Raw genomic sequence first — 24,625 nt, 5'->3', positions numbered from 1 at the left:
AAATTTATCAAATCACAGGCAAAAGTCAGCCCATGACCTTGACTTTTTGAACATTCTCTGTTTAACAATTGTTTCAACTTTAAAGAAAAAAAAAGGTTCAAAGAGAACAGAATACAGGACCAGCATCCATAGCACTGGTGTAGATCTGGTGGTTCTGGGAATAATCAGGTATCAGAAACTGGAGCTAAACATCTCATTCAAGACTTGCCAGTTGCAGAGAAAGAAGTCGTAATTTAAAGATGACCAAGTTTGAGCCCTTTTAGCACGAATCTCCACTGTGTTTCTATGCAGCCCTGAAAATTTAAGAGTGGAAGGACTTCGGTTCTACCTTTTCATTCCCCTGCTAAGGGAATATCAGAGGCTACACATACATTCTTTTGGACACTTCCCTAACTCTCCTAGTTTAAACAAAAATCGTTTGACTCTGTACATCTTCCAGGTCCGGAATGCATCCTGGCCCATTTTCCTCTACTGGGTATGAGTTTTGATTCTGCTTAAGTTCCACAGCTGCAGCAGCAAGCTGTCTAGAAATAGTTCATGTTGGTATTCAAGCCGAGCGAACCCTGGTTTCTATTTATGATGTTCCCTTCTGACTCTGACTCTTTGATTCCAATCAATGTACTCAAAAAAAACTTAGATTTTTCAATTAAAAAAAATAGGCTAAATGGGAAGGAAGCCTTTGATATATGACTTTTCTATGCTAAGATGTCCTTTCTTCTGCTACCTTTGTTACCCCTGACCTTCTGCCCCTGGAAAGAAGGCAGAGTGAGGAAATAGCCTCTGATGCCACAGTCGAGGGATGCAGATGGGCCAATGGACAAAAGCGGCCGAAAATTACCTGTAAATACTGAGTCAATCTCATTATTTGTGCTTGATAAACAGGCCAAGTTTTATAGCTTACGAAGACATTAATGGTTCCAAAGAATGGAATTCTCATCTTGTCTCAAAATATGTTTCCATTCCCTCAGGGCCAAGGTAATTACTGCCCTCCTCTTTTCTGCAGGGAATTCTAAATTCCAAGCTAGCCAGCAGAAATCAGCTGGGAGCTACATAAACATACAAGCTATCTGAGTTCTTCCTTAGAGAAAGAAAAACATTCCTGTAAATACCAACTTTAGAATTAAAAGTCAGACTTGTGGGAATCACCTGTGACTCATCCTCAGTCCTCTACTTTCCAGTCCAGTTCATAGACCATAGACCACCAACAGTTCTCTAGAATAGTACGTGTGCGTGCGCATGCGTATGTGTGAGTGTGTGCATGTCTGCGTGTGTGCGTGCGTGTGTGTAGGTCAGAGAATAACTAGCAGGAGTCTGTTCTTCCTTCCACTCAGGCTGTCCGGCTTGGTGGAAATACCTTTAACATTAAGCCATCTTGGTGGTAACTCTAATGTTTTTGCAGAGTTTAGTTTGCAGAGATAACTAAACAATTTTATAAATGTTGGTTCTGACTTTCACAAACCATTTGCAGCGATGAAAGAATAGCATTTCCCTCTGAAGTGAACTTATTAAAATATAACATATCTATAAAAGTATACAAATAAACAGCTATCCACTGTATATACAATGTATAGCTCTATTAACTTTCATAAAATTAGCACACTATATGTTATCAACCCAGATCAAGAAAGAGAACAAGATTAACACCCCCCAAAGTCCTTCTTGTGCCCTCTTTGGTTATCACCCCTACAAAGAATTACATTTTTCTTGGCTATGATCAGACAGGCTGAAGTTGCTATTTTTGAACTCCCTATAAACAGCACCACATAGCACAGAGTTCTGGGGGGTGGCTCCTTTCACTGATAGCTGTCTCTGTGGGACTCAACATGCTGACACTGCCTTCTTCACTCTATCTGCTGGTCTGATGCCCAAGTTATCATGATGGAGTTCATTAGTCTCAGCCAAAAAGATTCGTTAACTACCTCTAGATTGAATTTTATTCTCATTGTTATACCCCATCATAGAATGTCCAGTTGTGATTTGTGTTTCCCAAGGGTCTGGTTGAAGATTTGATCCACAGATGCTTCTGGAAGGAGATGAACACCCAGTAGAGGGTCACTGGTCATAGAAACAAAAAGCACTTCTCTGGTGACTGCTGTGATAGTTCTGAGAATGCTGAGAGGAATGTGGGACAGTAGCGGGCCATTCCTGAGGTTGTAGCAGGAATCTTAAAGAGTCTTACTAATAAAATCAAACCTGAGGCCAGGTATTGGGGTGAATGCTGGAAGATCAGAGAAGCAGAACAAGCCACAGCCACCTCACCTTGCCAATTCCTCAGCTGATTCTGTTTTCTCAGACTGGATGCCTCTCAGCTGAACTGTGCTGCTCAAAAGCCTAAAAGCTTAGCCAGCCTAGTTCCTGGTCCTCACGCCTTATATATCTTTCTGCTTTCTGCCATCACTTCCTGGGATTAAAGGCTCTTGTTACCATGCCTGGCTGTTTTCCAGTGTGGCCTTGAACTCACAGAGATCCAGATGGATCTCTGCCTCCCAAGTGATAGGATTAAAGGTGTGTGCCTAGTGGCTGTTCTGTTCTCTGACCCCAGATAAGTTTATTAGGGTTCACAATATTTTGGGAAACACAGTATCACCATACTCAGGGGAACAAGGACTAGGAACTGGGCTAAAGGGCATTTGTGCCTCAAATAAGGTCATACAGATATGAAATGTTAGATTTCAAACCTACAGCTCTCAATCTAATGTACTTTTCACTATGGCAGGCTATATATCTTCATCTTCTTGGAGTGGGTGACAGAAGAGAAAAGAAAATCATTACTATAGAAACATCATTTTTTAATTTATTGCTTCAGGCTAAAAGTTTTAAATACAGATTAAATATTTTTCTACCCTTATCTTTTCATTTGCTTAGAGAAAATACCAGTGAAACACTCCTATTTACTGGGGTTTTAGGAGATGGGGTGGGGTAGGGGTGGGGATAGTGGGATAAATTTTCACTCTGTGGACTAGGCTGGTTTGTAACTCATTATGTGGTCCAGGCTAGCTTCCAACTCAGGGCAATCCTCCTGCTTTAGCCTTCCAACTACATGAGCGAGCCACCTCACATGTCTTTACATCTGTTTTACTTTTTAAAGTTTCACCAAATCTGTTCTAGTTTGCTTTCTGTGGTTGTGATAAATACCATGCTGAAAAACACCCTGGAGAGGGAAGGGTTTATTTTGTTTCCAGGTCATAGTTCATAATTGAGGGAAGTCAGGACAGGAACTCAAGCAGGAGCAGAGGCAGGGACCATGGCGGAAACAGCTTACTGGCTTACTGGCTTGCTCTTTAGCCTCTGTTCATCTGGCTATTTTTTTTTTCATTGTTGTTGTTGTTGTTGTTGTTGTTTTCATCTGGCTATTTTTTTTTCCGTCGTCGTCGTCGTCGTCGTCGTCGTCGTCGTCGTTGTTCTTCTTCTTCTTCTTCTTCTTTTCTTTTCTTTTCTTTTCTTTTCTTTTCTCTTCTTTTCTTTTCCCTTTGAGACAGGGCTTCACTATGTAGCCTCATCTAGCTTGGAATTTGCTATGCAGACCAGACTGGCCTTGAACTCACAGAGATTTGCTTCCCTCTGCCTCCTGTTTAAGCTTTTTAAAGTTCTTACGAGTATGAGTGTTTTGCCTACATGTGTGTGTCTGTGTACCATGTGTATACCTGGTACCTGTGGAGGCCAGAAAAGGGCACCAGATCCTCTAGGACTGGAGTTAGAAACAGTTGTAAGTTACCATATGGGTGATGGGAATTGAACCTGGGTCCTCTAAAAGGACAGCTAGTGCTCTTAACTGCTGAGCCATCCCTCCAGCCCAGCTAGGTGTCTTAAACAGCCTAGGAGCTCTTGCTCAGAGATGGTACTGTATAGTGGACTGGGCTTGCCTGTTTCAATCAGCAGTCAAGAAAGTTCCCACAGACATGCCTAAAGGCCAATTTGATGGATGCAATCCTCTGATGGAGACTTCTCCAGATAACCATGGGCTGTCAAGCTGACATTTAATGCTAACTAGGAGAAATCTCTTGCATAAACTTATGCAAACCTATCCAAACCCATAGAGTCCCACAGAAAGAAATAAAGTATTTATTCATGTAATTCATGCCCCAAGGTTTGTGCATTCACTAAGTTTTTTTGTTTTTTTTTTTAGGAGTAGAAACAAGTGCTTTTTATAGGTTGGAAACACAAAACAAAACAAAACCCACCTAGATTGCTAATATAAATTCTACTATCTATGGCTAATGTAAATACCTTTTTTTTTTTCTGTTTTTTTGAGACAGGATTTCTCTGTGTAGCTCTGGCTGTCCTGTAACTCACTATGTGGACCAGGCTGGCCTTGAACTCATAGAGATCCGCCTGCCTCTGCATCCCAAGTGCTGGGATTAAAGTTGTGCTCCACCATCGCCCGGCTAATGTAAATATCTTTGAGAAGACTGCTCAAGATAAAGTATGTACAGGGGCTCAAACTGGAGGATATCCAAGCTGGCCGCAGGGCGATGGGTGTGGCTGTAACCGAGAATAGGCAGACTTGGTCTGGTATGAGTAAAAGGAGGCCAATGACTGGTTTTAAGAAAGGAGCTAACATGATCAGAATTACATTTTAATTTTTTTGAGACAGGGTCTCATTTAGTCCAGGTTAGCCCCAAACTACATAGACGAAGATAATCTTGAATTTCTGATCTTCCTAAGCGGTGGAATTACAGAATTAGGCTATCACACCCAGCTTTAGATTTCCATTTTCTAAAAGCTCATGCTGAAATGAGAACAGAGACTTGGAGGAAAAAGCAGAAACTGAAAGAGCAGTTAGGAGGCCACAGAAAAGGTGCAGGCAAGACTCAGAGGAGATCTTACTTTAAAAGGTAATGGAAATATCTTTTAAATACCACAGACATGGAAATAAAGAAGTGGATCTAAGATATATTTAGTAGTATAAAATGTCAGAGTTTAGTAATGGCTTGGACACCACAGTGAGAGAAAGATTGCAGATACTGAAGTGTGGAGTTTCCACAATCACAAGGAGAGAAAACATGAAAAGAAGATCGTGGCCAGACAGGGTGGCACACTCCTTTAATCCCAGCACTTGGGAGAGGCAGGTGGATCTCTCTGAGTTCTCTTTGAGCTTCAGGCTGACCTAGTCTACACAGTGAGTTCCAGGCTAGCCAGGCTTACATACTGAGATCCTATTGAAAGGAAGGAAGGAAGATAGAAGAATAGATCAAATATGATCGAGGAAGGGAAAAGAGAAGTCATGGACTCAGTTTTGGATCCCTGAGCTCCACATAGCAGAAGAGAACCTACTCCTGCAAGCTGTCCCCTAAACCCTCACATTAGCATGGCATGCACATGTGCCTTCCAATAAATAAAATATAATAATAATAATAATAATAATAATAATAATAATAGAAATGAGTCCAGAGCTTTAAAGATAAACCTTGAGTAGACTTCTTTAAACTGAATTTCTGAGTTATTTGAGAATAACTGATAAGCTATTTGGGGCGAGAGCAAAGAAGATGCAGGATTAGACTTAAGGAATTCCAACATCTGATAAACTGGGAGAAAAACAATCTGTACAGAAGACTAATTAGAGGAACCAGTGAAAAGAGAGAGGAAGTGAGAAGCCATGATGCCACAGAGCCCAGGGGTAAGGGGATTTTCAGAGAAGAAGCCGACAGTGCTGAATCATGCAGACAGGTCAAATCAAAAAGACTTCTTGAAGTCTGTGGGCTTAACGACATGGAGATGACTGCTGAACCCGACAGGAGCTGCTGCAGCAGATGACGGAAGGAACCATGGCAGAGGTAATGATCATGAAGCAGAAAATGTGGTTGATCTCAAAAATGAAAACAAGTAAGCAAAGTGCAATCCTGAGGAAGAGTTTAGACTGAGAAAGTTACATGGAGACTACAAAAAAAAGAGACACATTGCTGCAAAGCTTTACCAACTCTTCACATGCCATGCAGATCCTGAGTAAGATGGTTCAATACAGCAGGGTAACCCAAGTTACATGGAAGGGAAGGCTCAGGCAGAGGAGGGTTTACGGCAGTACAGGCTGGAGTACAGGGAAAAACACACTGAGGGACATGACATGGAAGAACACACAGTGCAACTGTGGGGTGGGGAGAGCAGAGCTAAATTATCTTTGTATGATGATCTTCACTTGTAAATAGAGAAAACAAGTTTCTTGGCAAAATTGCTCTAGGATTTCAGACAGGATGGCAGAATTTGATGAATATTGTCCTATAAGAGAAAACAGGAAACTTTCAAACAGATACCTGTGTATTCCTAAAATGGGGGTGTTTTGTTTATTGCTGGGCTATAACCCTCATTTTCTTTCTTTCTTTTTTTTCCTTTCTTTTAACCCTCATTTTCTACCTGTGGTAAGATACTGGATAGCAACATTTAGGTTTTTTGACCTATTTTGAGATAAATATACTAGTCTTACAGACTTATAACTAATGATATTGCATATACAGCGATTCAATAAGTATCATATAAGTCAAAAGTATATTCTTACATTATAGCTCATCTTGAAAGGTGAAAGAAAATAAAGAGAAAGTAAATTGGGATAGTAAAACCAATTTGAAATAGAGTGAACAAAAGAATGGAGGGTGAAAGGGGCTGGAGAGATCAGAGAACCGATACAGGCAGAGAGAGAAGACAGATGAGGCCTGTGACAGGCAATCTGCTGAGAACTCCTCAGCTCTCCATTGCCTTCCCTCCTGTTTCTATATATAGCCCAGACAAAAGAACTCTAAGCCGACTCTTCTTCTGCCTTATCATGTCAGTGGCATTATCTGTGGTCCAGCAAGTTTTCTCTCCCAGGAGTCTCCTAATCAATACTGAACCTGACATCAACCTGGTGTTGTTATTCAGTGTTCTAGGCCACTTCCTGAACTCAGTTATTCAAAAAAAAAGCAAAAGCAAAATGAAACTCACATTTGGTTCTGCTAAACTAAGAACCCCCTGTGAGAAGAACGAGAAGTATGTTTACAGAACACCGAGCTCACTGGGAAGACCGATGGGTATAAAATAAGAGAATATTCTTAAAGTTAATATAATAGAACAAGGTAGAGGCCCAGGTTTAGATGATGATTTAACACTCTTCTTACTGTGTGCTGAGGACCATCTTCATTATCCCGCATGTAGAAAGGCTTGAGAGCTAACGGATAGTTAATGACAAAGACTGGTATGTTGCCACAGTGTTTCACCAGGTACTTCTCATGTTCAGTTTGCAGATCAACACCCCACTGTAATGAGAAACAAGAAGACAAGGATAAAATAGACACACAAAAACAACCTGTACCAGCTCCAAGGGCTCGCTCTCCTTGGGGCTCAGTGATGTGTGCGGCTGTCTGCCAAGGCTCCACAGCTGACTAAACTCAAGGGAAATACTTGCTAATAAGAACGGCCAGAGGCCTGGAAAGATGAAAGCTGAAACCAGCAGATAAACACTATTGTTTCTGTGCCCTATCTCAGGGAAGAGCACTCAGCAAGTACAGCACGAGCAGGAAAACAAAATACTTTCCAAAGGGATAAAACGGATGCAGAATTACAGTTTTTATTAATATTGCCTAGAGTTTCTCCCCTAGTTACTGTCCCTAAGTCTCAGGAAATTAAATGACGGGTGATGGTACTTCTAATACGAAGCCTATCTTTAGTGAGATGGCTTTTCTCAGTGAATTTCTATTTTAATAAAAGAGCCAATTCATATATGAGATGTTCTTTGATGACTATGTAATAATACTATTCTATTTATTTAGTAAATACTACTGTGACTATTAATTCCAGGTGGCATATTAAGTGTTGGATATAGTAGTAAGAAAAAACGAAACGAAAGGATGTCATTCCTGACTTCATGAAGCTTGGTAGAAAATATCAAAAAAGAAATTATACCGGGCGGTGGTGGCGCACGCCTTTAATCCCAGCACTTGGGGGGGGCGGAGGCAGGCAGATCTCTGTGAGTTCAAGGCCAGCCTGGTGTACAAAGCAAGTTCCAGGAAAGGCGCAAAGCTACACAGAAAAACCCTGTCTCGAAAACAACACAACAACAACAACAACAAAGAAACTACACAATTAATTATTATAGAACCAACAAGTGCTGGCTGCTGGTGCACACCTATAGTGCCGACCGTTGGGAGGTAGAGGCAAGAGCAGCAGTTCAAGGTCACCCTCACTACACAGGAAACTGGAGGGTAGCTGGACTGCACGAGATCCTTCCTCGAGAACTAAAGCAACAGCAACAAAGAAGCTCAAGGTACTGTTAAAATTTGTAAGCACATCTGACAACTGGACATGGGACCAGTGGGAAGGACTGTTCAAAAACAAAGGGACCAGTGTGAAGGACTGTTCAAAGACAAAGGGACCAGTGGGAAGGGTTGTTCAAAAACAAAGGGACCAGTGTGAAGGACTGTTCAAAGACAAAGGGACCAGTGGGAAGGGTTGTTCAAAGACAAAGGGACCAGTGGGAAGGACTGTTCAAAGACAAAGGGACCAGTGTGAAGGATTGTTCAAAGACAAAGGGACCAGTGGGAAGGGTTGTTCAAAGACAAAGGGACCAGTGGGAAGGGTTGTTCAAGGACAAAGGGACCAGTGGGAAGGATTGTTCAAGGACAAAGGGACCAGTGGGAAGGACTGTTCAAAGACAAAGGGACCAGTGTGAAGGGTTGTTCAAGGACAAAGGGACCAGTGGGAAGGGTTGTTCAAAGACAAAGGGACTAGTGTGAAGGATTGTTCAAAGACAAAGGGACCAGTGTGAAGGACTGTTCAAAGATAAGGGTAGCACATCATACTACTTTACTATTCCCACGTTTGGCAGTACCCTCTACCCCACAAACACTTTAAACAAGAAGCTTAATTAGGGAAAACTATTTTAGATTTATTTTCTAAAGAGGAATTTCCCCTACTTAAATATAGATTGGCCTACATGTAACAGTTATGCATAAACAAAAATTACAAAATTGCCCCTGGTTTTATAATGATAGGTGAAAAACATGACAATTCTCCAATCAAGGATATTTATTTGTATTATTGGGTTTTTCTGTTGAAGTTAGTATGAGTTTGTTCTCAGTCTCTTAGATGTTTGGTCAGCCACAGAAAGCACAGGGGTCTCCTCAGCTACAGAATGACAAGCATAGGTCTGCACCAAATGAGCATACAAATGAGTTAAAAGGAAGATAAAACTGAATAAACAAGTCGCTAACGGAGAAAGGAAATATCATCATACAACCAGTATTTTTCCCTACCCCGTCTCTATTTGGTGTCAATCAAAAATATCTACTGGAAATTCAATTTAAAAAAAGCAACATACACCAGTTACATTATGTATAATAAAGGAATGTGGATGGTGAAAAATGAAAGAATAAGAAAACATTACTCAGTTGGGTGGTGGGAGACAAAGGCAGGCAAATCTCTGAGTTCAAGTCCAGTCTGGTCTATGAAGTGAGTACCAGGATGACCAGGGCTACACAGAGAAACCCTGTCTCAGAAAACAAAACAAAAACAAACAAACCCCAAACAAACAAACAAAAACCAAACAAACATAAAAGGAAAACATTACTGGACTTCAGCCAGAGAAGCAGTTATGCTAGCTAAAGATCTTCACCTCTCCCCCAGCTCCTCCAAAACCAGTCTTATTCCCAGCTCTGTAGCAAATTACCCGCTGCAGGTACCCCACCCCCATCTCCAGTGGATCACACAGATCTCCCATTCCCAACTCACTGATCTATAAAGCCTCAGCCCCACCCCCAGCCTACCTCCATTCCTAAGTGTCAGCTCCCAACACCTAGGAACACATTTTACCTGAAACCCCCGGTGGCCACACCTGTCAGGATTCCAGAAAAATTTCCTACCAGACAACACATAGCCACCACACTCTTCTAAGAGCCATAGAAGGCAACAAAAACCAAGCCACAAAACACCCACAGAACAAAGACAAGACCAGATATCAGCACCTAGAATTACAATTTTCCCAAACTCAGATGCCTGCCTACCAGCATAAGAACACAATCAATAACAGCCAGGACAATATGCCCCACTAGAGCTCAGCAACCCCATACCACAGCAGCCCTCGAGTATTTTAATATAGCTGAATCAGAAGACAAGGACCTTAAAACAGTCTTTATGAATACAATAGATGTCCTTAAAGAAGAAATGGATAAATCCCTTAAAGAAACCTATGAAAATACAAACAGCTGAAGGAAATAAAATAGTTCAAGACATGAAAGTAGAAATAGAATCAATAAGGAAAACCCAAACTGAGGGAAATCTGGAAATGAAAAATTTAGAAATGCAAACAGGAACCTCAGAGGCAAGCCTCACCAACAGAACACAAGAGATGGAAGAGAGAATCTCAGACACTGAAGATACAATGGAGGAAATGGGTGTCTCGATCAAAGAAAGTGTTAAATCTAAAAAAGGCCTGGAACAGAACATCCAGGAAATCTGCGACACAATGAAAACACCAAATATCAGAATAATAGGAATAAAGGAAGGAGAAGAAACCCAGGTCAAAGGCACAGATAATATTTTCATCAAATTCACAGAAGGAAATTTTCATATCCTAAAGAAAGAGATGCCTATAAAGGTACAAGAAGCCGGGCGGTGGTGGCGCACGCCTTTAATCCCAGCACTCAGGAGGCAGAGCCAGGAGGATCTCTGTGAGTTCGAGGCCAGCCTGGGCTACAAAGTGAGTCCCAGGAAAGGCGCAAAGCTACACAGAGAAACCCTGTCTCAAAAAACCAAATATATATATATATATATATATATATATATATATATATATATATATATATATATAAAGGTACAAGAAGCATACAGAACATCAAATAGATTGGACCAGGAAAAAAAAGTCCCCATAGCACATAATAATAACACAACATACAGAACAAGGAAAGAGTATTAAAATTAAAATATTAAAAGCTACGAGAAAAAAAGACCAAGTACCATGTAAAAGCAGATCTATCAGAGTAACACCAAACTTCTGAATGAGACTCTAAAAGTCAGAAGGGCCTGGACATATGTCCTGTAGACTCTAAGAAACCACAGATGCCAGCCCACACTACTATTCTCAGCAAAACTTTTAATCACAATAGATGGAGAAAATAAGACCATTCCATAAAACCAAATTTAAGTAATATCTATCTACAAATCCAGCTGTAGAGAAGGTGCCAGAAGGAAAACTCCCTCAAGAGGGTAACTACACCGCAGAAAACACATGAAAGAAATAATCCCAGACCAGCAATCAAAATTGGTCGGTCTCTCTCTCTCTCTCGGTCTCTCTCGGTCTCTCTCTCTCTCTCTCTCTCTCTCTCTCTCTCTCTCTCTCTCTCTCCAAACCCAAATGAAACAGAATCAACAAATACCACTCATTGATATCAGTCAGGGTAAAAGGATGGAAAAAGACATTCCAAGCAAATTGACCTAAAAAGCAAGCTAGTGGAGGCATTTTAACATCTGACAAAATAGACTTCACACCAAAAGTAATCAGAAGAGACAGGGAAGGACACTACATACTCGTCAAAGGAAAAATTTACCAAGAGGACATTAAAATCTTTAACATTTATGCTCTAAAGACAAGGGTACCCAAGTCCATGAAAGAAACACTATTACAGCTTAAATTACATATTGACCCTCACACACTGATACTGGAAGATTTCAGTACCCCACTCTTGCCGATAGACAAGTCTTGCAGACAAAAACTATACAGAGAAATGCCAGAGCTAACTGACATTATACACCAAATAGACAATAGATGTTTACAGAACATTTCACCCAAACATAAAAGAATATACCTTCTTCTCTGCACCTCATGGAACTTTCCAAGACTGATCACATACTCAGACACAAAGCAAGTCTCAACAGATAAAAGAAAACTGAAATATCACTCTGTCAGACCACTGTGGATTAAAGATGGGTATCAACAACAACAGAAACAATAGAAAAGCAACTTAAAAATACTTATAACTCCTAGTGAAATAGAAGCAGTCATGAAAATTCTCCCAACCAAAAAAAGCCCAGGGCCAGATGGTTTTAGTGTAGAATTCTATCAGACTTTCAAAGAAGAGTTAATGCTAATACTCCTCAAACTATTCCAAAAAAATAGAAACAGAATTTTGTGAGTTCTAAGCCAGCTTGGTCTACATAAGGAGTTCCTGGTCAGCCAGGGCAACATAGTGAGACTCAATTCAAAATGACTAACAACCATGTCTAACAAAAACTCACAAATACTATGCACAGATCCACAAATACTTATATTACTAATTTAAAAAAAAACAAAGTTATTTAATGAAGCTAAAGATAACAGAGACACATATACACACATACAGTACCTTGGGGGTAAAGGTGAAATTCTGGGATGCTTGCTTTAAGATCTCAACCGCCTCCGTATAAGACATGCTGGGAGAAAACAAAGCAAAAGTAGAAAGGTTAACACAGTGGGACTGCCGTTTTAAACTAGAAATAAAGACGCCAATGGAATCTGTGAGGTCATAAATGAGTACTAAGTAATCGGAAATTTAGGCTGATCTAATCCTAGGAAAATGTGATCTGCGTGAAGACAAGTGGCTGTTAATAACTCCACTCTTGCCCGGCATGCAGCATGCACAAAAGTCACCTCAGAGAGCAGTCTCTCAATAGCCATGCTACGCCAACACTCTACTAAAAAGGTATGAAATACTGAGGCTCACAGAACAAGAGACTTTTCTAAAAGTCGTCACTTATTTATTCATCGAGCAAACACTTATGTCACAGCTACTAGATGCTAAGCATTATTCTAGGTACTAGAGACACTATAAAACAAAAATAAATCCCCTTCCTTCCTCGAGCGAGGTGTGTGTGTGTGAGAGAGAGAGAGACCACAAGTAAACAAGTAATAACAGTGCCAGGTAGCCATTATGAAGAAAAATACAGCAGGGAGGTGTCTGGGATACCATTTTAGGTAACACGTTCAGGAAAGGCCCACTTAGTTGGTGACATGTGAATGGAAACCTGCATCAGAAAATGAAGAAAATGAATCATAAAAATAACTGGGAGGAATAGACTAGACAAAAAGAATACCAAGTACAGGGCCTTCGGTGAGGAACGGTTTGTCCCTCTGGAGGAACAAAAAGGTCAGTGTGACTGGAGCACATTGAGCAATGGGGAAAATCCCAGGAAATGCAGCAAGACTGGTAGTCAGATCATGAGCACTTCTTCAGACCTTGGGAGAAGTCGTGGTAACTACTCTAAGCGTTCTAAGACTGCTGAGGAAAACACGCATTGGTTTTCTCAGTAAGGAACTCTCAAGCCCACCCTGAGAAAATACCATTGCACGTGTGTGCACACCTGGAGGCTGAGACGGAGGACCGCTCAGGCCCAGGAGTTCAAGGTCAGCCTGAGCTGCAAAGGGAGAGGAAGATGGTAAGAGAGGAGGAGGACAGGAAGGAAGAAAAGAAGGAAGAAAGGGAGAGAGGAGAAGGGAGGAAAATAAAAGCTCATACCTCTCCCACCTTGTTCCTCAATCGCTGACTTCCTTCTCTCTCACTTTTTTTTATTGTATGTTGTACTTGTGAGCACCTGTGTGCATGTATGCATGTATATCACATGTGTGCCTGGTGCCCATTGAGGATACAAGGTGTTGGATCCCCTGGAACTGGAGTTACAGAAGGTTGTGAGTCACCATGTGGGTGCTGAGAATTGAATCTGAGTCCTTTGCAAGAATAGCAAGTGCTCTGAACTATTGTGAAATCTTCCCAACACCTTCTCTCAAATATTATATTCACTGTTACCACTTCCTTGTGTATCCTTTTAGGAGATTATAAATAAATATGTGAATATTTATAACATCTATTTGAGTAAATATCAGAGCATATATCATATACACTTTTATTTTACTCAATATTATATGTTATAGATCTTTGTATTGTGATGAAAAACTTGTTTTACTAGACAAGGTCTCATGTAGCCCAGGCTAGATTCAAATATGCTATGTAGCTGAGGGTGACCCTGCATTCCTGATCCCCCTGCCTCTGCTTCCTGAGCACTGGGATTACAAGCATGTGCCACCACATACAGTTTTATGTGATGCTGAGAACTGAACATGATAGACAATCTCCATGCATGAGAGAGAAGCTCTCTATTAACTGAGCTAGTCACAGTCCAAGAACTTCATTGTCTGAATTAAAACAGACCATTCTAATTATATGTATGTGTGTGTGTGTGTGTGTGTATTTACTTTAATTAGCTACCCATTAATGGTATTTCAGATGTTTCTAATCTTTTGCTACTATAAATCATGACTACACATCTAATGCAACTGAAAATAATTCTTACACACTGAGAAGATAGGATTATTGGATCAAAATTTGGAATTTTTTTATGTATTCTGAAGTATACTGATAAATTTACTGGCCTCCCTTCCAAAAGGTCATAAAAATGCACACATATCAGTAGCATATGAATATACCAGTAGCATGTGAACACACCAGTTTCCTTGAAAATTATAAGAAAAAAATACTTCAACAGTATTCGGGATGATTAAAAAAATCTACAAAACTTTCTGAAGGACTCTGAGCTCAATCTACCAATACAAACTTATGCTCAGAATTTTGTACCTACACAAACTAACAAGAAAATGTCTTTATGGTGCAAATACAGACAGATGTGCTTTGAGTGAGTGACAGATTTTGTTTTAAAATGAACATTCCATTCAAATTCCTGTGTAATTTCAAATACTCTGTGTAATTTCTAAGGAAATAGTGGTGGCATTAGATTTTAGGAGTAATAATACTGTAAAAGTTGAGTATTCTGCAGACAGGACTCAAGCTTAGGGAGAATGCGAGTGACTTGCCAGAGATCTCTCCTGTGAAGTAAGAGGCCAATCTGCTGCCTCAGCCCATGCTTCCAATTGCTAAGCTAGCATTCAACACTTGAATTTTCATGTGCTCCATCAGAACAAAAGATAATGGGGGCGAGTTCTGACTCTACTAGTTAGTAATGCTAATTCCTTCAACTTAATGAGAACACATGATTTATTTTTGTAATGTTATACATTCAAAAATTAAGTATTTGTACACGTAAAATATTTTGTCTGAAGCTCTTTCCTTGGATGTTCTATGTTCTAGTCCATCAATTACTTCAAATGATCTACCAATTACACTGAGAAATATTAAGAAGCGGCAGTTTTTATACAGTTATTATGCTACTGTTTCATTATGAGGAAATAATTCTAATATTTCTTCTGGGGATAACGATCTCCTCCACTTTCCCCCCACCCCCACTCCCTCTTAATTTAAAGCATCGCTTTCAAGTTCAGATTACAGCTCTGACACTGGATATCCTTAATGGGCTTTTCAAAGTCTCTCTACTAAGTATGTTTCTTGATATGCATAAAGAATATTTCTTTGCCTTTCCAGAAACTGTTTCCCAAGTGCTTTAAGGAAAAAAAGGAAAGTCACTGTAATTTACTTGAACTGTTTGGGGATCTAATCATACTATTTGCTATACTTAATATAGTATTATGTATTAAATATTATAGGTACTCTATGGTATGAAGGTGTGTATGGGTTATATGCAAAAAGTATGGCATTTTATAGAGAGGGCCTTAACCATTCAGATTTTAGTATACACGGGGTTCAGAGAACTAATCTTCAGGGATACCAAGGGATTACTGTACAAGGTATGAATTTTAGTAATACAAATCATAATTACTATGTTCATTTATCTTGCTATGATTCATGTATTATTTGCCGTGGGATGGTCTGTATGTCAAATGTTTTGCTGATTGGTCAATAAATAAATCACTGATTGGTCAGTGGCCAGGCAGGAAGTATAGGCGGGACTAACAGAGAGGAGAATTGAGAGAACAGGAAGCTGGGTGAGGGAGACACTGCCAGCCGCCATCAGGACAAGGAAGATGTAAAGTACCGGTAAGCCACAAGCCACGTGGCAAGGTATAGATTAATAGAAATGGATTAATTTAAGCTGTAAAAACAGTTAGCAAGAAGCCTGCCACGGCCATACAGTTTGTAACCAATATAAGTCTCTATGTTTATTTGGTTGGGTCTGAATGGCTGTGGGACTGGCGGATGTCAGAGATTTGTCCTGACTGTGGGCCAGGCAGGAAAACTCTAGCTACAATTATTAATGATACATGAGTTACTAACTATGAATTAAGTATAAGAGCAATAAAAATAATTAGAATATGGGTCTTTCCTCAAATCTGGTTTCGTAAACACAGAGATTTATAAACACAAATTATAACTCCATGTGATATAATGGCCAAGTATAAGCAAAGTCCAGAAAAATTATAATTTCTACTTACATTAGGAAGTTATTTTTTAGCATATGTTCTAGTCTGTCCTTGATAAGACAAAAGAGAACAAAATTTAAATGTAATTATATCCATTATATATAATTAATATACTTAAAGTGCCATGAATTTGGCCTTATCCACAAATGTATTACCTTTTGGCCAGGAGCTATGAATTTGTGGCACAGTTCAACATCTTCAGGACAATTTGAGAGAACCATCTCAGTGGCAGCCTTGAAGAGTTCCTCCATAACCTAAGAGAAATGAGACAGAATTGTCTGAACAGCAGTTTTACACAAAACCCATCTGAGCTTCAGGGCTTGAGAGACCATCCTCCAGCTTCCAGCACCTAAAATCCATTAAGCTTGTTAATCCCTGAATGTACTAGAGCAATTCAGATCAATACTGATATTGAAAAGAGCTGTCAGATGAACAGCTATCATTGACTGATGTCTCTTTACTTATTAATGGACTCACTTACAGAATGAAGACAATCACAGCACTTCATTCACTGGATTGTTGTGAGAATTATATGAAATAATCTTGTGTATTAGGTTAGTTTCTGGTTCAGAGAAATATATTAAGTTACCAGATTTTGCCAAGAGAGAACTTTTTGCATAGTTGGGTCAGTCAATGGTAAATGAAAGGAAACTTGGAAACTTGAGAAGCAACAACATGCATCGAAATGATAATTGTATACACTTTTGTATGTTAAAATATAAAAACATAAATTAGTACATAAGAATTAATTCTACCATGAATATCCCTGGAAGACTCATGGGAGATATGTTTTCCTTAGAAAGAAGCAGTAACTACAATGGAAAATATTTCTGAAATTACTTATTTATTGGTTTACTTACTAAATTTATTTCTCTTGAGACTAGGTCTCACTGTATAGCCCTGGCTGGTCTGGAACTTACCATGTAGACCAGGCTGGCCTCAAACTCACAGAAAGTGCTGGGATTATTAGTCTGCCACTACACCTAGCCAAGAGTTTGCATTTCTAAGTCACCAATAGTGTAAACAGCAATAATGACTAATTTGGGGGTAGAAAAGCAAGTTAGAATCCCAAAATGAAATAGGAGTAAAGAAAAAGTTGGAGGGAATAAATAAAACCAAGCCAAACTTTCTGAGGGCTTTGTAGTCTAAGGAGAGGAGAGATATTTAACTATCGTAAAGATGTAAACTATTACTATAAATAGGGCTGGGTATATGGCTTAGTGGGGAGTGCAGCCTAGCTCTCCAGCACTGCATCAACTAGGAGGCGTGGCAGTGTGGCAGCAGCACAGCTATAACTGTGGTTGATATATTGTGCACCCCAATAAATGTGTCTGGGGGTCAGAGAACAGAACAGCCACTATATTAAACATCGAGGTTAGGCAGTGGTAGCACATGCCTTTAACACTATCACTTGTGAGGCAGGGATCTGACTGGATCTCTGTGAGTTCAAGGCCACACTGGGAACAGAGCCAGGCATGGTGATATATACCTTTAATCCCAGCACTAACCATAGAGGTCTGTAGGTCTGTAAAGACAGACAGGAAGTGACAGAGCTGGGCAGAAAGAGGAAGTGATGTAGCTGGGCTGAGAGAGCAAATGAGAGAACAGACCAGAAAGGCATACAGGTAGACAGGAAGTAGCTTGCTTTGGAAGCTGCGGAGTTGGTGAGGTGAGGTTAGCTGTGGCTTTTCCTATTCCTCTGACCTCTCTCAGGCTTTAACCCCAATTTTTGGCTGGAGTTTTTTTAGTAAAAAGACCGTTTAGCAATTCGTCTACATATAACCCTAGCACTTGGGAGGTGGAGGCAGGATCAAGGGTTCAAGATCACTCAATGATATATGAGACTCTGTTTCAAAAAACCAAATGCCTAAAACACCATACACAGAATGTTTAAATTCTAAAAGGAAAAGAAGGGCAGATCAATCCGAAGGAGAGAGGAGTAGAGTCAGGGGACTTGAAAAGGGAGGAGCAATCAGTGGCTAAAGGTCCTTCCTTCACTTCTAGCTGCTATTACCTTCCAACACAGCAGTGAGACAGACAGTCAGGTAACTAAATGGTTTATAAGGGTCCTATCCCTCAGTTATTAACAAAGCCCACACGTAGTAGGAGGGCAAAGAACAGCTGGACGGGGTGGTCCTTCTGTACCGTGGAAGAACACAAGACTTGGACCACCTGGGTTGTTAAGTTGCTGTCTTATGAGCAGTCAATAGAAAGATGGGAACCTCTGCTTCCTTCCAAAAGTCTGACTTTCAGACTAAGTTCTATAAATACTTCTGATAAAACCAGAAACTATGGTGAAGGGTTGAGTATAAGATGTTTTTAAAATTTACTAAAGTAGTCTTCAGTAATTACTTATAATTCATGAAGGAAAATTTCTTTTTTTGTGTGACATTCCAAGTCAAAACTTAAACGCACCAAATAGAACAGAAGAAATTGTGTGTGCCACCATATCCTATGAACCGTGGATACTTGTACATTTTTGAGATTTTTATTTTTATGGTAATTCTTGTTTTGTCTTTTTGAAGAAGCCTCATTTTGTAGTTTAGGATAACCTGGATCTTATAATCTTCCTGCCTCTGCCTTCTAAGTCAAGGATTGTAGATGTGTGCCAGTTCTAAATTGGAAATTGATGATCACCAAAGATAAAACCTTTTTCTCTGTGTATAATATTGTTAGGAGAGGGAAAAGACAAGCCACCCACATCAGGAGAAATACTTGCAAATTATGTATCTGGAAAAGGAATTTACATTTGAAAATGAAGAAATTTCAAAGCTCAACAACAAAGGGACAGGTATGGTGGTGCACACCTTCCCAGCACTCAGGAAGTAGAAAGGGCCAGAGCTCTGAGCTCAAGGTCAGCCAGGGCTACATAGTGATACCCTGTCTCAAAAAACCCAAACAATCAAAGCTCAAAAAGAAGAAAACAAACAACTTGACCAAAGACTAGAAATTGATGGCTAATAGGCAGATGAAATGATGCACAGCACCACAATATGATGCTGATGCACAGCTAACAGAGTCACACATTGATTCATTCTCTGTGTGAACACATGTACGTGTGTGTGTGTGTGTGTGTGTGTGTGTGTGTGTGTGTGTGCCTATCTGTCCGTGTCTTTCACCGACTCATGTACACAAACACACCCCTGACTAAGTACTGGTGATGAGCAGACAAACTGGCGTTTGCATATTCCTTGTAGAAATGCAAAAGAGTAAAGTCACTTTGTAAACCAGACAGGTTCTTGAAAAAAACCTCACTCCTAGGGCCTCACCCAAGAGAAATGAAAACTATGTTCACACAGAACCTGCACATGAAGGTTTATACCAACTTTTCTCATTGCTTTTCAACTGTATCAAATGTTCTCCAATGTGAATGGTAAACAACTGAGCTGCATCTGCATCAGGGCACTACCCAGAAAACAGGAGAATCTGATACACAGTATACTAAGTGGCAGGAGACAGTCAGGATATGTGTACTTCACTGAAGTTCACTTGACATTCTGCAAAGGACAAATTACTGAAGAGAGACAGGGCGGCCCCCGGTTGACAGTGGGAGGGGTTAGAATGGAAGGCAGCACAAGTCGGAGTTGTTTCGTAATACCAAAATTGTTCTGTATTTTGACTGCAGTCATAGTAACAGAGGTGGACACATGCCTTAAAACTTAAAGTTTAAATGAACATGATGCTAATAAGACAGACATAAATCAGCACTGTCATAGGGAGCCACTGTATGCTTCTCAGAGTGTAAGCAGGGTTGTCTCCACTCCCAGACCCACTTCACCTAAAGCAACTGGACACATAACTGCTCATCTCTGGTGTCATCTGATCTTATTTATTGCTCCCAGACTTATTTTGAAATATACATGAAATAACACCAGTAAGAGTATCTTAAGTGGTAATGCTATGGATAAAATGACTACTGTTCTGGTTCACATTATTCTTGGACATTAGTGCTTAAAAACCCCTCAGCAGTCTGGCTTGGTGGCTCACGCCTTTAATCTCCAAGCACTCTGGAGGCAGAGGTAGTGGATCTCTGTGAGTTCCAGGCCAACATGGTCTACAAATCTAGTTCCAGGACAGCCAAGGCTGTTACACAGAGAAACCCTGTCCCAAAAAACCAAAAAACCAAACCAAACCAAACCAAACCAAAAACAAAAACAAAAAACACCACACACACAAAAAAACAAAACAAAACAAAACAAAAAACTCCATTAGCTAAAATATCTATAAATAACCACAACAATAGTGAATGAATGAATGACAGAGAAAAGCAGAGAATGGAATAATGATACATTTTAAATTTTGTTATTACAATCCTCTCAAGTGCTGGGATTAAAAGCTCACACCACCACTGCCCGGCAATGTTATTACATTTTTAAAAATACTTATTTTTTATTTTAGATGTATAGCTGTTTTGTTTATATGTACAACTGCACACCATGTGCGTGTCTGGTGCCTGTGGGGGCCAGAAGAAGGTATCAGATCCCCTGGAACTGGAGTTAAAGATGGTTGTGCGCTGCCATGTGGATCTGGGAATCAAACCCAGGTCCTTCGGAAGAGTGGCCATTGTTCTTCACCACAGAACCATTTCCAGCCCCCATTATCACATTTTTGATTAATTTTGTGATGTTATGGTACCTGTGTGAAGGTCAGCGGGAATCAGTTCTTGCCTTCCACCATGTGGGTCCTGGGGATCAAACTTTAGTTATTGGGCTTGGCAGCAAGTGCCTTTAACTACTTTATGAAAATCTGGAACTGAATCCTGTTTACATTTCCTACATATCCATTTTTCAATGTTCTTATGAAAAAACTTTGAGGAAATAAAGGTATTTTGCAATCCTATCATGTGTCAAACAATTTACATGTCATCTTCATAACCTTTCCTTTGGTATGTTTGCTGAGGCAGTATAAGTGAAGTGGAGGCAGATACAGGGCAGTCTGAGAGTGAGTGGTTCCTTTCCTAACGATGCTCTCAGTATCTAAGTGAAGAAAAGACACTGGGTGGTGAGCTCAAATAAAACTGCTTAAGGAACACATACTGTCTTTTAAGGCTCAGAGCTTCACTCCCTGCGGTCAGCATCAGGGTTATTCCAGAGGCACTATTAACATTTGAACTAGATAATTCTTCTGGGGAGGAGAATTAATTCTGTGAGTGATAAGATGCTGAACAGCATCTCTGTCTTTGGCCATTACATACCAGCAGTAATTACTCTGCCCATCATCACCTGTAGGGATAAGTAGAAATGTCCCATGGGTGATGCCGATCTGAAAAAGTCAGTGGAAGGTATTACAAATGCCCATGCTACCCGGCAATGTTAACTGCTGATGGACTCTTGAGGAACTGTCAGCCTAAAGGCACTGCCTTACTCAAGGTTATGTTCTTTGAGGCTAGTTAACCATGCCAAATAACTGGTAGATAGGAAAAAGCACAAATGCCCATGCCCCTGTTCTCCTAAGGGAAAGTTGTTTCTAGCTCCTAACTTCCTCATAGAAAAGGTAGAGGTCTCTCTAAACGCACCACAGTTCAACTTCCCCTCTACTCAACGCTTCTCCAATCCTTTCCTTACAGACTCTGTTCTCAAAAGCTCCTTAAACTCTAACAGCAGGGGCTGGAGAGATGGCTCAGCAGTTGAGAGCACTTGCCATTTTTACCTGGGTGATTCTTGGTACCCACATGGTAGCTCACAACTGTTTACAACACTAGGTTCAATAGCTCTGACACCCTATTCTGGCTTCTGCAGGCACTAGGCACACATGTGGTGCATATACATACATACAGGTAAAACACTCACACATATAAAATAAAATAGATAAATCTTAAAAACAAAAACCTGGGGTAGAGAGATGACTCAGTTGTTACTCACTGAAGACCCAAGTTCAGTGCCCAGCACCCATGATGGATGGCTTACAACTGCCTATAACTTGAGCTTCAGGGGGATCCAACACCACTGGCCTATTTGAGCATTCATTCTCCCTCCCTCCCTCCCCCATACAGATGATTAAAAAAGAAAAGAACTCTACTGGTGATAAATCTGTCATAGAGTTTATTAGAAAAAGAAGAGACCATATAAGGTCATGACTCTATCCTACCTGTAGTGCCTATGCTTTAAAATGGTCATTTACAGCCGGGTGGTGGTGGTGGTGGTGGTGCACACCTTTAATCCCAGCACTTGGGAGGCAGAGGCAGGCAGATCTCTGTGCGTTCAAGGCTAGCCTGGTCTACAGAATGAGTTCCAGGATAGCCAGGGCTGTTACACAGAGAAATCCCTGTCCTGAAAAGCAAAAAAATCATTTACTGGGTGAACAGGAGTATAAGATATACACTGAATAGAAAGTAAAGCTAACAAGAATTATTAAACTAAACATAGTTACAAATCCAAACTATGAGAGTGAATAACCAAATATCATTGACAAAGAATTTAAAATAGTTAATTATTTCTGGTGATTACTAAGTATCACTCAGACACACACACACACACACACACACACACACACACACACACACACACACTCCCTCTCCACCATCTGCCCAATTCCCAACTGTTCTGGGAAGTAGGAATAAAAGTATATTAATTAAATAGATTTTTTTCTCCACCCCATGAATCTGTATAATGCAGAAGCACTGTAATGTCAGAGATTCCTGAAAATGACTGTATACCTACCTGCATGAGATCCTGAAGGCTTTCAACAAAAGAAATCTCTGCTTCAACCATATAAAATTCAGCCAAGTGTCTCCGGCTCTGAGAATTCTCAGCTCGGAATGTTGGGCCAAAGGTAAATACTTGGGTAAAAGCTCTGCAATTTAAGATTAAGAACATAAAAATAGAATACACATGATTAATTGTAATTATTTAAAATACCCTTAGCTCTTAAGAAAATATGTTTGCATCTATGCTGTGCCCACAAACCCACATATATTAGCTGCTCTATTTCTCTAATGGGGAATAATAATAGTTTCATTAAAAATATTACATTTATAGAAACCATTTTATCCCAAAGGAATATGCAACTGCTTCATAAACCCTATGGTTTTCTAAATATAGAAACAAACCTCTTCTGGGTGCACTCTACCAAAGCTTCCTTAAACAGCAGGCAACTATATTTCACTGCAGTAAGAACAGAGTAAAGGAAAAGTATCCCAGCTCAAGAAACAGAATTGAGTTAGTAACAACGACAACTAGAATTTCATGTGGATAAGGTGTGCTCATTTTTTTAAATGAGCTTATTTTAAACTTATTTTTTAGATACACAAAGAAAGGATGTCATAAACATGTAACACCCCTTGGTAGACATAGGTTATTAAATGAAAATCTCAGTACCAGGCATGGGATGCCTCCCTTTGAGCTGGTGATGTAGGAACCCAGAGGCCTCCAAAACAACACAGGTTATTGCCACTGCTCTTGGCTGTTCACCAAAATTAGTCTATAAGACCCTACTGTCAAAAACACAACACATCTTAGCTGCAAGGGCACAGAGAAATCAAGCTGGACTGAATTGAAAACTTTCTCCTTGCTAACTAGTTGTCAGAGTGCTAGATGGTGCAATGCAAGCCACTGGGGGGAAAAAACCATCAGTGGTCTTACCAGTACTGGACCCTGAATGATACAATACTGACCTACTAGGCAAGATCTGACCGACTGCTGGTACAACAGCGGTATGACCATTATGGGGGTAACCAACTGCTTTCTGGCTGGACCTCAGGCCTGCTCCACAGGAGTGAATTTATGCCTTGTACTATAAACCTGGCCCAAAGCCCACAGTTTGGAAGGTCACAGGCCCTAAGGGAGAACCTATTATTGTTTTGCTAAATAAACATGTTGTTATATTACTTCATAAATATGTTTAGACCCACTGATTAGTGTGCTGTTCTCAACTTTGTCCAGAGAAGCCTTTTTCTGCTGTGGGCCATAGTATAGAGACCCATAACTAGTCAAAGTGCTCAGAATAAGTAACTGTTGAGTGCTCATTCCTAAAAGGGACATCTGTATCAACTCCCTGCCACCAGGCTCAGGAAACATCAAAGAAGATGTGGCAGTAGGAAGGTTAAGAGCCAGGTGACAGAAAGGTGAGCTGGGAAATGTTTTCTGGACATGACATGATCACTGCACTCGTGAATTCACAGCAGCTGTGGTCAAGACCATGAGGCAACACTAGCTGGACTCACTGGGTGACTTACAGACAGACAGACAGACAGACACGCACACATGCACGCATGCAGGGGTGGGGTGGAGGTAGAAAGGAAGGGGTTATGTTGGGAGGTGTTCCTCAGAAGGTGAGGTGAGAGTTGCAGTGGGTATAATCAAGACATACTGTATACATGTATGAAACTGTCAGAGAAAACATAAAAGATCATCAAAAATCATAACA

General features: G+C 40.3%; 1 protein-coding gene across 2 annotated transcripts in view; it reads right to left on the bottom strand.

The window, feature by feature from the left end:
- LOC131901778 (probable asparagine--tRNA ligase, mitochondrial) overlaps window positions 1-23,479 on the bottom strand; it is a 30,782-nt gene extending 7,303 nt beyond the window's left edge. The window contains exons 1-5 of one of the 2 annotated variants that reach the window (XM_059252854.1): window positions 22,921-23,479; window positions 16,417-16,515; window positions 16,274-16,311; window positions 12,303-12,369; window positions 7,086-7,223 (exon numbers count right to left, since the gene is read on the bottom strand). In XM_059252854.1, coding sequence (XP_059108837.1) covers window positions 7,086-7,223; window positions 12,303-12,369; window positions 16,274-16,311; window positions 16,417-16,515; window positions 22,921-23,076 — 498 coding nt within the window. In that variant the 5' untranslated portion in view covers window positions 23,077-23,479. The remainder of the gene's footprint in view (window positions 1-7,085; window positions 7,224-12,302; window positions 12,370-16,273; window positions 16,312-16,416; window positions 16,516-22,920) is intronic. The other variant, XM_059252855.1, reaches the window with a different exon arrangement.
- Window positions 23,480-24,625: the final 1,146 nt, after the last annotated feature.

The sequence above is a fragment of the Peromyscus eremicus genome, unplaced genomic scaffold (assembly GCF_949786415.1).
Source record: "Peromyscus eremicus unplaced genomic scaffold, PerEre_H2_v1 PerEre#2#unplaced_306, whole genome shotgun sequence".
Classification (NCBI taxonomy): Eukaryota; Metazoa; Chordata; class Mammalia; order Rodentia; family Cricetidae; genus Peromyscus; species Peromyscus eremicus.
The sequence above is the reverse complement of the archived record's forward strand: the minus strand, read 5'-3'. Positions and strand labels throughout refer to the sequence as shown.